The sequence below is a fragment of the Zootoca vivipara genome, chromosome 1, assembly GCF_963506605.1.
Source record: "Zootoca vivipara chromosome 1, rZooViv1.1, whole genome shotgun sequence".
Classification (NCBI taxonomy): Eukaryota; Metazoa; Chordata; class Lepidosauria; order Squamata; family Lacertidae; genus Zootoca; species Zootoca vivipara.
This window is the reverse complement of record NC_083276.1, coordinates 134,175,059-134,189,793: the sequence shown is the minus strand read 5'-3', so window position 1 is coordinate 134,189,793 and position 14,735 is coordinate 134,175,059. Positions and strand designations below refer to the sequence as shown.

The 14,735-nt window shown below is 44.4% G+C and overlaps 1 protein-coding gene across 5 annotated transcripts in view; it reads left to right on the top strand.

Moving 5' to 3' along the window:
• The window catches only part of FTCD (formimidoyltransferase cyclodeaminase), a 42,181-nt gene that overhangs the window by 7,891 nt on the left and 19,555 nt on the right, over nt 1-14,735 (top strand). For 3 of the 5 annotated variants that reach the window (XM_060282454.1, XM_060282450.1, XM_060282448.1), the window contains 11 exons: nt 1,490-1,618; nt 3,034-3,122; nt 4,003-4,182; nt 4,900-5,037; nt 5,853-5,984; nt 7,063-7,124; nt 7,766-7,895; nt 9,414-9,575; nt 10,041-10,084; nt 12,304-12,442; nt 13,749-13,844. In XM_060282454.1, coding sequence (XP_060138437.1) covers nt 1,504-1,618; nt 3,034-3,122; nt 4,003-4,182; nt 4,900-5,037; nt 5,853-5,984; nt 7,063-7,124; nt 7,766-7,895; nt 9,414-9,575; nt 10,041-10,084; nt 12,304-12,442; nt 13,749-13,844 — 1,287 coding nt within the window. In that variant the 5' untranslated portion in view covers nt 1,490-1,503. Of the gene's footprint in view, nt 1-1,470; nt 1,619-3,033; nt 3,123-4,002; nt 4,183-4,899; nt 5,038-5,852; nt 5,985-7,062; nt 7,125-7,765; nt 7,896-9,413; nt 9,576-10,040; nt 10,085-12,303; nt 12,443-13,748; nt 13,845-14,735 lie in introns of all 5 variants that reach the window. The other 2 variants (XM_035139577.2, XM_060282453.1) reach the window with 1 other exon arrangement.

The following is a 14,735-nucleotide window of genomic DNA, read 5'->3' as shown; positions in this document are numbered from 1 at the left end:
TATGCAACTATTATTGCTCTACATAAAATCTAAAATTTATGTTTATTAGTTCACAATTTAACATACTGAGAATAAATGAGTCAAATTCTAAATATTAACCGATTTGTCCCAAATTTGAAATTAGACAATATATTTATACCATACGCCTGATATAAGATCAAGGGAGGAAACATTTTCCAAAAAAAGTTTTTTATGACCCACCCTATTACACAACCTTATAACAGTCTTACTTACCCAACTGTGGATTCAAGAGGAGAGGTCATGTGTCCCTGAAAGCCTGTTACTGAAATCCATAAATAGGAATCTTTAGGAGGAAAATGTAACACAAGTCCACAACAGGCCTCAATGCTAATAATTCATCATTAGGTTGCTTTTGATACACAAATTGCTTTACAATTTACCATACACCTCCTGAATCATAGAATCGTGGAGTTGGAAGGGACTCCAATGGTCATCTAGTTCAACGCCCTGCAGTGCAAAAATCTCAGCTAAAGCATCCATGACAGATGAGTATCCAACCTCCCTTGCCTCAGTATCATGAAACCAAAGAGGACACAATCACTTATTCCCAAGTTTCCGAGTGCTTCCACTTTGTCAATCAGTTCCTCCCTGTTGGTGAGGACCAGATCCAAGATAGATGATCCCCTTGTTGCTTCTTCCACCTCCTGGGAAATGAAATTGTCAACGAGGCAATGGAGGAATTTGTTGGACCTTACATTGTTGGCAGAGTTTGAGTTCCAACAGATATTTGGGTAGTTTTAGTCTCCCATGACTACTATATCTCTCCATTTTGAATGTTTGGTAATCTGCTCTAGGGAAGCACCATCCAGTCTTCAGTCTGGCTTGGCAATCTATAGCAGACACTCACAGTAAGGTCGCTGTTGTCTCTCTCTCCTACAATTTTTACCCATATACTGTTTTCGATGCTCCAGGTCATGGATTTCTTCACAAGTGTACACATCCTTTACATATAATGTTCCTGTTCCTCCTCCGTTTTGTCTATTCCTTTTGAGCAAGTTATAACCCTCAATTCCTACATTCCAGTCATGAGTCTCATCCATCAGGTTTCAGTTATGCCTATTAGTTCATATTTCCCATCCTGTATTAGGAGTTCCAATTCATCATGCTTGTTTCCCATCATGCTTGTTACCCATCCCTTCACCTGCTGAAGGGTTTTGTCCTCTTTAGTAACGATTATATTACTAGAATAATGTACCAAACACTAGTACATAGGACAAATATCTGTGATGTATTTCTAATGGATTGTTTTGAGGCATAGGCCTGAATTTGTGGTGAGTAACTTTTTATCCTAAAATATATTCCACTTAATCAGTTACTCTTTCCATGAGGTTCAATGACTCTTTGTCTTCAAATGCAGCTTCTTGCAAAGTCCAGTTTTCTCTGTATTTTATATTCTCTCTCCCAACATTACTGTTTTCCTTCCTTCTGATTTCTTGCATGTTTCTGAAGGACTGCCTTCCTCTCCTAGGTGAACATCCTCGGATGGGAGCCCTGGATGTGTGCCCCTTCATCCCAGTGAGGAATGTTACTATGGAAGAATGTGTCCACTGTGCTAATCTGTTTGGGAAGCGATTAGCAGGTGAACTGCATGTGCCTGGTGAGTTGGGTTCGCAAGACAGCACCTGGTCACTCCATGCCACCAAGTGAAATTCCTTCAAAAATCTCTGTTGGCCACTGTAATGTATGCCTTACCAACTAAATATCTGGCATGTGGCACCCATGTGGTCAGCTCCTGGAGAGCTGATTAAGAAGGGTAGTCTGGCTGAAACAGGTAGTTTCAACTCGGGAGGCCCCCAGTCCTTGTCGAGAATAACGTTTGATTTGCCATTAACCCAGCTTGTGGTGTGTTCCTATATGAACATCAGAAGACAAAATAGCCACCTCTCTCCTCATTTAGTTCTCCCTTCTTCTTGTGGGCAGGTTTGCCCCCTACATTGCCTTGATGTTTCGGCACATACGATATGCACAGACATTCCAGATAAAGTGGATGGTGTCCACTGGACCCGGTCTCCATGGGGACATCTGCCCAGAGAGCCTATGCACACAGGCTCTATATGTGCCATTGGTAGGGAATGTGAGTTATGAACCTATGCATGCTGGTCGATATGTGTGTTGGTTCCCTGTGCTATCACTTTTTCTGGGTAGTCTAACATCACGGCACAATGAAAATATCAGATTCTATCTGTCTGGCATTACACTGGAAGTAACTGCAAGTAACTGGCTGAGTTTTTATCAATAGTACAGTATTTCTTAGACTGGTGAATGGCACTATTTAGCGGGAAGAAACTCCAATGAAAACCCTTGTTATTACATATTTTTGCATAGCTGCTTATTTGTATATATTTTAAAATTTTATATATGACTGTTTTATGATGGCCTATATTTGTAATGCCTAATAAAGGTTCCCTGTGCAGTTAGGCACCCTGTTCCCCGGAGGCCAGGGGCAGGGAAGGGGCAGGAGATGTGATCCAAGCCGCTGCCACCACACAATGACCTTCTGCATTTGCTGCGTGGTGGGAGGTGCTGTGGAAAGCAGTGAGTCCCATTGTGAGCACCATTGTGGGGCTGGAAGCTTCTTGAGATAACTCCGTTGCAAGCCAGCTCCTGGCCTGTGGCCATCTGGTTGTGAGTAGCTTGTGTGGATGCAGCGTTTTTTTGAATGACACCACAAGCCAGCATTCTCAGTAGACATGTCTGGCTTATTTGTGTACCCCCAATGGCAATCACACAAAGACCCAGCTAACCCCTGGGATGCTGTACACAATTCACAAGTTTCCCAGCACTCCCTCTTTGGTCCCAGCACCACGGGGCAGCAAGCTGGTTGCACTACAGAGTTCAAGAGGTGGGGCTGTCCATGGAGAGGAACCCCCTGCAGTCTCCTTTCCCCAGGGCCTCCCCAGACCTGGAACCAGGCCTCCTGCTCCCTCCTCCCCTCTGATTCTTGAGCCCTGCAAAACCAGCTTCTTTAGGTTGCAGCCTGCCAGCTCCCTGACTGGATCCACTCTTTTGCAGTGTATCTCTATGGCAAAGCAGCTCTGAAGGAGAGCAGAATATCCTTGCCAGCCATCCGAGCAGGAGAATATGAAGCCCTCCCTGAGAAAGTAAGACTTTGTGTTGCTTGCAACAGCAGCTGTACTGCCAACTCTTAGATCAATGGTCAGTGCCCTAGTCTGGGTAGCAATGGAGGCCTTTTAAGAAGGGATGCTCAGATTTTATTGGATGGAGCTGGTTTATGGTTACAGCACAGCTGGCATAATGGAACTCCCGCAGCTGCAGCGTCAAGCTCCTGCTCACTGTTGTACTAGTTGCTAAAGTGTGAGCAAGTCTCTCCCAGTACTTGTGTGTGTGCACACAGGGTGGAGACGCCCTCCTATTGCTGCTCGTGAATCATTCCTGCAATGTCTGTGTGGATTCTGCAATCCAGCTTCATTGTTAGGTGTATTTATCCATGGCATTTGCATCAGATTTGACTTTTAATAGAAATGAGAAGAACATTCAAAACACACATGGCCACTTGGGCAAATTTCTTTGAACACATTAGCTCAGAATATAAATTCCTATTTTAAAGAGCTACTGAAAATTTCAAATGATGTTGATTTAATCTCAAGAAAAAAGTTGCAGGAATAAATTCCAATGCCGGAATTCCCAGGTGAAAGTGTTCCAAATGATGTTTCTGACTAGACTGAGGACTGTGCTGCTTTCCCTTTCACAGTCCTCACCACGGAGCCTATGCTCTCCTGTGCATGCTTAGTCCGTGATAGGATAGGGCCCACTGACAAACCAAGAGCAGATAGTAAATGTGATAATCATTTGCATATAATCATCATCACACATCACAGTTCTCAAGGTAACAAATATCTCTGGAGTGTGACACTGCCCAGCAAGCCAGTTATCTGGCTCTGGGTCTCTTTAACAGTGAAATGGTTATTATTACTTGAATATTACAACCCCCTCTTTTTCTTTGTTTTGTTTTGTTTTTAGCTAAAAAACCCAGAATGGGCTCCTGATTTTGGCTCTGCAACCTTTGTTCCAAGATGGGGAGCCACAGTAACAGGCGCACGGACATTCCTCATAGCCTACAACATCAATTTGCTGTGTACAAAGGAGCTGGCACACCGGATAGCACTGAACATTCGGGAGCAAGGCCGCGGAAAGGACCAGGTATTCCTGTGACCAGGGAAGAATTGGCTTGCAGATTCCCCCCTCCCATTGCAATCCTCCCACAATTCAGAAAAGGGCAAGGAAATGAGAGATCTTCCCAATTTCTTCCCATAATCACTAACCCTGTACAGTATTACTCTTCATTTTCATCACACTACATGCAGAGTTGTGCCTCTCTGCAGGCCACAGATGATGGCAGGGGAAACATATGAATTCACTCACTGCTCACTGACAATGGCAGCTTGTGCCAGGGCTGCCAGGAATCAAGGTCTGACTAGAAGTCTGAGGGTTTTGAATCTTTTCAGGGTCTCCTGGGAAAAGACAAAAGTCCTAGGAGTGAACTGTATTCTCCTAAGACTGATTAGACTTTTGCTGTGGTCTTTTGGCCCCTACAATTTACAGCTCTTTCCTCTGCTTCCTTAAGGGTAGCTGATGACGTCCATCAGCCCTCATGCTTTAATAATCTGTTAGTCTTTAAAGTGCCACAGGATTCCTTGTTGTCATTTGGATATGTGATGAAGGGTATGCATGAAGAGTCTCAAAACAGAAATATTTTGGGAATGGGGTAGGAACTTGAAAATCTGGTAGGAATATGATAGGAATGTTAGATTTTGGCTTCTGGGGTTAAGAAGACAGGAAGTGGTTGGCTCCTGTTTGCCAGCTTCCCACCTTATTCTGTAGATGGTTGAAATACTTGCTCCTGTTTGTCCTTCGTAGCCTGGGCGATTGAAGCAGGTGCAAGGCATGGGCTGGTACTTGGACGAGGAAAATATTGCTCAGGTTTCTGCAAATTTGCTGGACTTTGAGACCACGCCCCTTCACACCGTCTATGAGGAGGTCTGCAAGGATGCCCAGGTGAGCTGGACAAGGAGGTTGGGCCAGAGCATCCCAGGGATGACCTGAGCTAAGACCTTTGGGGTGAAATGTGTCGGGAGCAAGGAGTTGCAGTCCAAAGCCCTTGCGGCTCTGCCTTTGGCTCACTTTTATGGAGCTGCTCTCTGGTTACAGAATAATTGATCGCAGCACAGCACACAAAGAAAGTGAGAGCTACCAATTTGTGTAGGCATTGGCAGCTGGGCTAAGAGCAGGGGATCTGGGGGCTGCAAATGCTGCAGATCAGCAGGGGAAGAGAGGGAAGGGACTGCTGTTCAATTGCATATGCAAGCCAAATATCCCCCAGTATGGCACCAGGAGAAAGGGACGCCTCCCCTTTTCGCCTAGGTAGCATGGGGGTTACCCTCCCCTCCCTGTGCCCTAAACACAGTGGGCGAGCTTTGCCTGTCCTCAAAGAGCCCTCACACAGCAATGACCACCTACAAGGGTCTGCAAGGGTTAGGGTTGGGGTTTCTGTTCAGCACTAAAGATACCAGAGAAACGATCCCACTACCAGCCATGCAAACCTTTCAAAACATGTTCGGCTTCTTATGAACCGGAAAAACATCAGTTTGCAGGCTGAGATTGCATTGGTTATAACTTCTCTGAGTGTTATTTGAGAACATTTCTGTATTGAGAGTCTTGGGTTATTTGGATTATTTTCTAGTCTCTGCAGTATTGTCAACTTGTGGTGGTAGAAACTTAAGCATCATTTGAAGAGACGTGTTGCCCTGAGCATGAGCCTGAATCCCTGGGGTTGTGCTGGACTGCTGTCAAATTCCTGTTCTTGTTTCTAGGATCTGAATCTGCCAGTGGTGGGATCTCAGCTGGTGGGTCTGGTCCCCAAAAAGGCCATGCTGGATGCAGCAGAATATTATATTAACAAAGAAAATCTATTCATCCTTGAGGAGGATCATAAAATCAGACTGGTAACCTGGCTCTTCAAAACAGAAAGGAGTGAAATACTTGAGTATCCTATGAAATGTATTAATAGGATTCTCCTTTTCCACACATACTTTCCCTCTGTTTTCAGCCTGCCCCTGGCAAAAAAATCTCATAACTATATGTATGGTATATTTTAATGTTGTTATTTTTATATTGAAGTGTGATGTGAACCTAGAAGGCTTTGAGTTGAAGGGCGGACTCAAACAAACAAATAAATAGTTTTCGAAGTTAAAGAAATAATGGGGAATTCTGAACAAATCTGAGAATTATTTCATCTGTTCTGCAGGAAGCACATTTTGAATTTTGATAGACACTCAGACTCTTGGAATTGGAAGAGATAGACATCTAAATAAATAGAAAAAGGGGGTGGGGCAAGGATATGCCTGAGAAGTGGAACAGCTTGAAAGTTCTGTTTAGATTCATGGTGCGGAATGTTGTTATACTTTTTTAAAGGACGTACAAGCACTTGTACAAAATAAATACAGTGGTACCTCGGTTTACAAACACAATTGGTTCCAGAAGTCTGTACTTAACCTGAAGCGTACTTAACCTGAAGCAAACTTTCCCATTGAAAGTAATGGAAAGTAGATTTATCCGTTCCAAACGGTCCGTGGAGTACTTAAACTGAAGCGTACTTAACCTCCTTCTTTGGAGGTCTTTAAGCAGGGGCTTGACAGCCATCTGTCAGGAATGCTTTGATGGTGCTTCCTGTTTGGCAGGGGGTTGGACTGGATGGCCCTTGTGGTCTCTTCCAACTCTATGATTCTATGAAGCGAACTTTCCCATTGAAAGTAATGGAAAGTGGATTAATCCGTTCCAGACGGGTCTGCGGAGTACTTAAACTGAAAATACTCAAACCGAGGCGTACTTAAACCGAGGTATGACTGTAGATAACACACACTCAAAATGGAGAGATAGTTTGTGGGATGTAGGGAGAACTGCACTGTTTTTTGAAATAATTTTCTTGAAGATCTGAAACACCCCCCTCCCCCATTTTGTATTCCCCAGATTATTTCAGTTTATGTTTAGTGCAATGAATCTCTATTCATTTTCCATTCTCAGGTAATCAACCGACTGGGGCTGGGCTCTTTGTCTCCTTTCAATCCCAAGGAGCGCATCATTGAGTATGGATGTTTTCATTGTCCTCCTTCCATTTTTTGTTTCTTTGCTGGGCACTGTACATCTGGCAAGGTTGGCTGGGTTGGGTGCAGGCCCACACACCACAGGATGCTCCTGGAAGTCCACTAGCTTGTCTTACATCAATTTCAATTGCAAACAGGACCATGAGAAGGGCTGGGAAACTGTGGGCAAGTGAGTCTGCGGTTGGCGTGACCCATGTGCTAGCTTGAAAGGAAGGAAGCTATGGGCCACTGGCTTTCCTGCATTTCCTCATTTTTGTCATGCCAAAGTCTGGCACCGCACCTGGGTGTTGCTCTTTGCTTCCAGAGCTTCTCACTCACAGTTTGAGGGTCACATGCACCCCCTGCCCTCATCTGGGGGAGGTTTGAGAGAATGCAAGGCCAATTCCCAGAAAGAGACAAAACAATCCTCCCTGCTCTTGGTTCACCAGGGACACTGCTAGCAAAAAGCACCTGGTCATTGGGCTGTGTTCTGCTAATATTGTAAGTGCTACTATGAATCTTTGCAAAAGAGTTACCATCCTAGACATGGCAAAGAGATGCCTTCTCCTTCCTTGACTTTAGTTCATTCTGTCCTCTTGATGTACGTGAATGTGCTTTTCCGATGTCCTTCTTGTCTTCTGAAGGGATATGGTGCAGGATGGCAAAGAGAGCGGCTGCCTGATGTCCTTGCCTCTTCACACTTTTGTGCAGAAAGTTGGTGCCAGGTCAGCTGCTCCTGGAGGAGGATCAGTATCAGCAGCGATGTCTTCTTTGGTACATGAGTCACTTCTTTTTATTATATTATATAGATTGCTTGTATACCTTGCACATGAATCAGACAGGGTTGGCCTCCAAGTCCAGATGGGAGACTTGAATTCAGACAAAAGTAGAGTGTGATCTGCATTGAGAGTATTGATATCACCTAAATCAGGGCGTCATCAGACAGTGCCATTTCTGCTAGCCCTATCCCCATTAAAGCAATGGTTCTCTTAGCCTCTGGGTTGGGAGGAGAGGAAAAATTATTGTGCTTATTAATATTGCACACATAGAAACAGTAATATGAATAAAAACTGACTCTTATTGAAATAAAAATTGTGCAGTCCAAAAATATGGTTCCAAAGCTTAACTTACAGAATTTGTTCCAAAACAGACACTCCAAACAATAATGTTCTCCAGAGTGGCTGGGGAAACCCAGCCAGATGGGAGGGGTATAAATAATAATAATAATGTTACATCCAAATAGTTGCATAGAATCATGTGCTTGTCTAAGCACAGGTGTAGCCTCTTAGAAATATGAAATTACTTCAAACAGAGCAGACTCTCCCACAGCTTTCATTACAGCCTGAGGGAGACCATTAGCACATGTCCTTTCTTCTCTGGTACTTGTGAACAAAGATCCAACTCCCACAAAATGAAGATTTGCAGCTGAATACTTATCATGTGATCTAAAGTTAAATACCCTGTCACAGAGTTGCAGAGATACAGTCTAAGTTAATTATCAACCTGTTAGGCTCTCTTGCAACTCCTTTGTTTAACTACAGTGGAAGTTTACATGATATGCATTTAGCAGTACAGTACACATACAGAGTTATTTTCCATTTCAATGTACAATTAAACAATTATACTTTACAAAAATCCCATGAAGCTGAAGTTGGTTACTGTTTCCAGTTCCTTATTTACACAAAAGCACAACTCGGTCAAATCAAAGCTTATTGTGGGAAGCAAATCTCCCTTGCCAGTTTCTCGTTTGCCCTGCATCAAGTACATGATGCGAGAGGTGAACAGGAGATGTGGAAGAAGGGAGCACTTGTAATACTGCTAAAGCATTGCTTTAATCAGCTAGATGCAGAGTTTAAAATGGTGTTTTTTATTCTCCCCATACCACACTTGGGGAGATCCAGTGGGTTGGAGTGGTTACAGTGCTGGACTAGGATCTGGGAGACCAGGCTTCAAATCTCCCACCCAACCATGGAGCTCAGTGGGGGACGCTGGGCCAGTCACTGCCTCTCAGCTTACCTACACGTGATCTTAGCCAAAAGGCTGAGAAGCCATCTCAGAGGGTTGTTGTGAGGGTGAAATGGGGAAGGGGAGAGGCACATAAATGCAATAATAAGCAAACAATCAATAAATGTTTACTGAGAAGTAAGTTGCATTTGGCAAAGGTCCCACTTCTCCTGGCTTATGGAAACCCGTTCATTGTACTGATTATGGGTGTAAATCTGTTCTTAATTGTTTCATTTGTTTTAAACAAATGTTGCATATGCTGTTTTGAGCATCTCCATCTACTTCTAGGGGGCAGCGCTGGGCTGCATGGTGGGGCTGATGACCTATGGGAAGCGTCAGTTTGAGGATCTGGACCCAGTCATGAGGCGGCTGGTTCCTCCATTCCATCAGGCAATGAAGGAGCTTCTAGGCCTGGTGGACACAGACTCACTGGCTTTCAGCAGCTACATGGTGAGTGAGACTCACAAGTTTTTGACAGTGGAATTCCTCCTGCATCCTTTACCCCCTTGTTATCTTCCGCAACACCTCTCTCTCTCTCTCTCTCTCTCTCTCTCTCTCTCTCTCTCTCTCTGCATTGAACAGGAAAGGTAACAGTTTGAGGAACTGGAACAATTTTTATTTATTATTGGTGATGTGATTTCATTTCAATCACCTGGAATGGTGATTGGAAGAGGGGGCAGGTTTTTTTTTAAAAGTGCCTGCATTTCTAGGAGAATGACAAATGTAGGAAGGTAAATCCTGGGACAGGGAGGGATGGGAACGTGCTGCCACAAAGAACAGCCTTGTCTGGCTGGATGCAGCTTGGGCCTTGTTCTGTACACAGAAGGGCAAAGTGGAAGATACTGGGAAGCAGTTCTCATAGCCTGAATTAACTGGACACAGTTAACTGAATATGTTTCTCTCTCTTCACCTTAGGATGCTATGAAGCTCCCTAAGAACACACCTGAGGAGAAAGAAAGGTATGTATCAATATCTCACTTTCCATCTGTTTAACAATCATGGCTACTGTTATAAGAATTTTGAGGTTATATATATATATATATATATATATATATATATATATATATATAATAATAATTGTTCATAAAACATGTACATGAATGTACAGAAACATGTCTGAAGCAGCACAGGAAGACAGGCCTGACTGACACCATTTTGACTCTCTCTCTCTCTCTGACCAGGTGTTCCTCTGCAAGGAAGAAGTGGGGTGGGGGGAACCTTCTCATTGTCTCAGGAATTAAAGTGATAATCTCTGGCATCCTGATACCTGAGTGCCAGACAAAAGGGTGTGATTAACTTGGCTGGGAAACAGGGAAATGTAAATATCTCTCTCTTTTGTTGATTAGGTTTTGGGGGCAGGGGGCAGGGTCCAGGATGCTCAGATTACTGCCACCAGACCTCCCCTTTCATGATGTACCTATGATGAATCTAGGGAGGGGGGTCTTGGGCTACACCCCTTCTGTGACATATGGATGATGCTTCTGGGGGGTGGGCTGAAACCAATTTCAAATTTCTTTTTAAGGGCAGAACACCTTTGTTTGGGGTTCCTTCCTTGTTCTCCTGCGTGAGGGGAAGGACCCTGTTGCAACAGCGAAAATAAAGGCTTTGCTTCTCAAACTTCTCTGGTTGGCCTCTGTTATATTCTCCAACCGATGGAGAACCCAATAAGGGAATAAAGGCAGATTTTTGCCTATATCAGCTACTAAATAATCTTTTGTATGTACCTGGTTGCTGAATTTCCCTTAGCTCCTCTCATACATCTACAGATACAGTACCTGGAATAAGCAATGGCTTTTACACTGGTTCAGAGTGATATAGCCACTGTTAGTCATGCTCAGAAATAAATGGACAATCAATAATGTCTATATCACTTAAAGCATGTGATATGGACATGTTGGCCTGAATGCTATGAAGAGATTCCTGCAAGTTATTGAAAGAGAGGGTGGAATGTGGATGCAGCTAAATGGACTAATGGCAGCTTATTTTTGATTAAATATTACTTGAATGAGATTAGGCAATTTTCACTGATTCTCCGTTCCCTGTGCACCCCTGTCTCCAGGGCCGTCTCGCCCATTGACTCTAGTGGCGCGGGGCGCCAGGGCGCTCAGGGGGCGCTGAGGGGTGCCCCAGCAAGTGGGGGAGTTGTGTGGCGGCCTCCCTTTTCCCTCCGCCAGCCGCGCCGCTCAGGGGAGAGCAGGGAGGTAAGCGAGTGGAGCAGGGGCTCTAGGACCCTGTTCCGCTCTGCAGCGCCAGGGTCATCCCTCACCCCGGCACTGCGTTTCATTGGTAGAGGTGACGCCACATGGCAGCAGCTCTACCAATTAAACTGAGCGCCAGGGTCATCCCTGTTGGCGGGAAGGCTTGGATGCTTTCCCACAGCCTGGGGCTCTCTCCGCTGGCTCCACGCGGGGGGGGGGGAACCATGAGAGGAAATGGCTGTCCTTTCCCCTCTCCTAAAACTACGGAGTGGCCGGGATGCTGGGCCTCTCCGCAGGCCGCGCTCTCCCCTTCCCGGCCCTGTGGCTGTCGGCTCAGCCAAGGCGGAGCCCCGGGGCCTTCCAGCGCGGGGGAGACGGCAAGCGCCTCCAGGGAAGGTGAGAGCTTTCCTTTTTTTTTGAATGGAGGGGAAGAGCTGGAGGTCGAGATTTTTTTTTTAAAAAAAAAAGAGTGGGGGTGGTGGGTGCCCGAGGGATCCGTGCAGCAGGGCACCCGATGAGCTTAAGACGGCCCTGCCTGTCTCTTCAGAGGATTTTGGGGAACCTCTGGAACAGTTTGTGAGCTGACATGCAATTGTGGCTGCAGGAAAAAGGAGAAAGCCGCTCAGATGGTGGGGTACAAATGACAAAATCATTATTGTTATTGAAATGTTGACCTCCTTTCTCCCCTCCTTTCTGCTCATGGATCAAAGAGCCTTCCATGCTAACCTTGTGGGGCCTTAATTTAGGGTGGCATTAGCTCAGGGGGCTCAGAGTCCACTTAAGAGTTGCTTTCTGAGCAACTGTCACCAAAAGGCTTGTCCAAATATGTCTGTTAATTGGAAGACTCTTTGCTGCTAAAGCATGGTGTTCCCCTCTGCAATGTGTCTTTTAGGTATCATTTCCTTGTTTGTGTTTTCCAGTCAAATTTACTAGAAATATATTTGGTATATACCTACTTTTGTCTATTTATTCCCTTGCAGGCGGACAGCAGCCATGCAGCTGGGCCTGAAAAGTGCAGTTGCTGTTCCCTTTTCACTGGCAGAAAAAGTTCATTCTTTGTGGCCCCTTTTAAAAGAAATGGCTCAGCAAGGAAATATAGCCTGCAAATCAGATATACAGGTATACGGTCATACCTCAGGTTACAGATGCTTCAGGTTGTGTGTTTTCAGGCTGCGCACCGCGCCGAACCTGGAAGTACCAGAACGGGTTACTTCTGGGTTTCGGCGCGTGCGCAGAAGTGCCAAATCACAACCCGCATGTGCTCTGCGGGATGCGAACGCTGCGGGGTCAAATGTGCCTCCCCCACGGATCACGTTCACAACCCGAGCGTCCACTTTAATAAGTATTTGATGGGTGAGAAGCATTTCTTTAAAAGGGCTGTGTACCTGTTTTATGTTTTTAATAGATCTTTTAGATATATGTGTATAGTTTTCATTCTATTAATGCTTAGTTCCCCCCCCCCCGTTTTTAAACTGTTCTTATTTTATCTGTAAGCCGCCTTAAGTACCTGTGAGGAGAAAAAGTGGGGTATAAAATAAATAAATAAATAATGTTTCTGTTCTTTTTTAAAATAAATAAATAAATCTGTTTTTGGTCATTTTAATTATATTTAGTCTAAAAATTATATTTGGTCAGGTTTTAATTTTACTTGTTAAAACCAGCCTGGGATTCTGTCAGTGAAGGGCAGTTTAAGCTTTAAATAAATAAATATGATACACTGATTACAAATTTTCTAAAGAAATAATTGTAGATTATATAAGAATTGCAAAGCATTTTGTATGCTAAAAGGTGCCTTGGACATGGCAGATAATTACATTTTATAACTGCTGTTTTGAAATTAGTGTTTTAAAACTGCAGTTTTAAAAGGTTCAGTCCACCATCTTGATTCAAAATGGCACCCCATTTTGTCCAAACATAGATGAAAATCTGCTCCTTGATTTCAGGAACCATCATGCAAAATTTGGTTGCAATATCTTAAGAGGTGTCCAAACATAAAGAGAACAAACAATTTTCAAATATATATATTATATTGTCAGTTATATTGTGTGTGTAGATTTTTTGTAGACATATAAAGGAGTCCTAGGGCTGAAATGTGCTACAAGGAGATAGCATCTTCAGGCTACAGATGAAAGTAGTAATGTCTCAGCAAACCATAAAATAGATAAATTACTATTTTTATCTTGTGAACCTCATTGAGATCTTATGATGAAGGGTTGTATATAAATCTTAATACATAAATACATACTAACATAGAAAGTTCAATGGACGTGGGAATTGTAGTAGAGCATTTCAAGCGCTTCTGCATGAGCCCCAGAATGCTCTTACCAGTTGCTGGTTTGGGTGGTTTTCAGTGGTTCATAGTGACATGAATATTTTACTGATGGTGTTTGAAGTCACAGGCGTCCTCTGTGTGCTTTGTCTACAGGTGGCAGCTAAAGCTTTAGAAGCTGGTGTGTTTGGTGCCTATTTCAATGTTGTCACCAACCTGAAAGATATAACAGATGAAGGCTTTAAGCAAGAGGTAAGAAATGCTCAGGGACGCAGGTGGCGCTGTGGTTAAACCACAGAGCCTAGGGCTTGCCGATCAGAAGGTCAGTGGTTCGAATCCCCGCGACGGGGTGAGCTCCCGTTGCTCGGTCCTAGCTCCTGCCCACCTAGCAGTTCGAAAGCACATCAAAGTGCAAGTAGATAAATAGGTACTGCTCCGACGGGAAGGTAAATGGTGTTTCTGTGCGCTGCTCTGGTTTGCCAGAAGCGGCTTAGTCATGCTGGCCACATGACCTGGAAGCTGTACGCCAGCTCCCTCAGCCAATAACGCGAGATGATCACCGCAACCCCAGAGTCATCCACAACTGGACCTAATGGTCAGGGGTCCCTTTACCTTTACCTAAGAAATGCTCAGACTTTCTGCTCCAGTTAACCTTTAGTTAAATGCTGTGCCCCTGGCTTTGTTCCCAGGGCTGGCTCTAAGGCTAGGCTGGGTGGTGCAGGGCGCTGGGCCACCAGGGGGGCACCGCGCGCTGTGCCCGCCCGCCCACTGCGTCGGGAAACGGAGCAGGTGGGGGCGCCGGAGGGATCTTCGAACCACGGCGCCAGGGCGCCAGATACGCTTAAGGCGGCCCTGATTGTTCATACAGGCAAATCAAATATATTGATTTCAGTTCTCCCAATTTCTATTTTTTTCCAGTCTTAAATTCGCTTTTCCATATTTCCACAACAGCTTACAATTTATTTCTCCCCCTCCCCCCCCCCAAAATCCTCATGGAAATTCTTTAGCATTTAAGGATAATTTTACCTGAATATACACATTTTTCAAAGGAAATTTCCTGTAACATAATGTGTTTGTGTACTGTATGTTATTTTTGCTAATACACACATACCCTAATATATGCATTTTGTGCATGCTACTTGA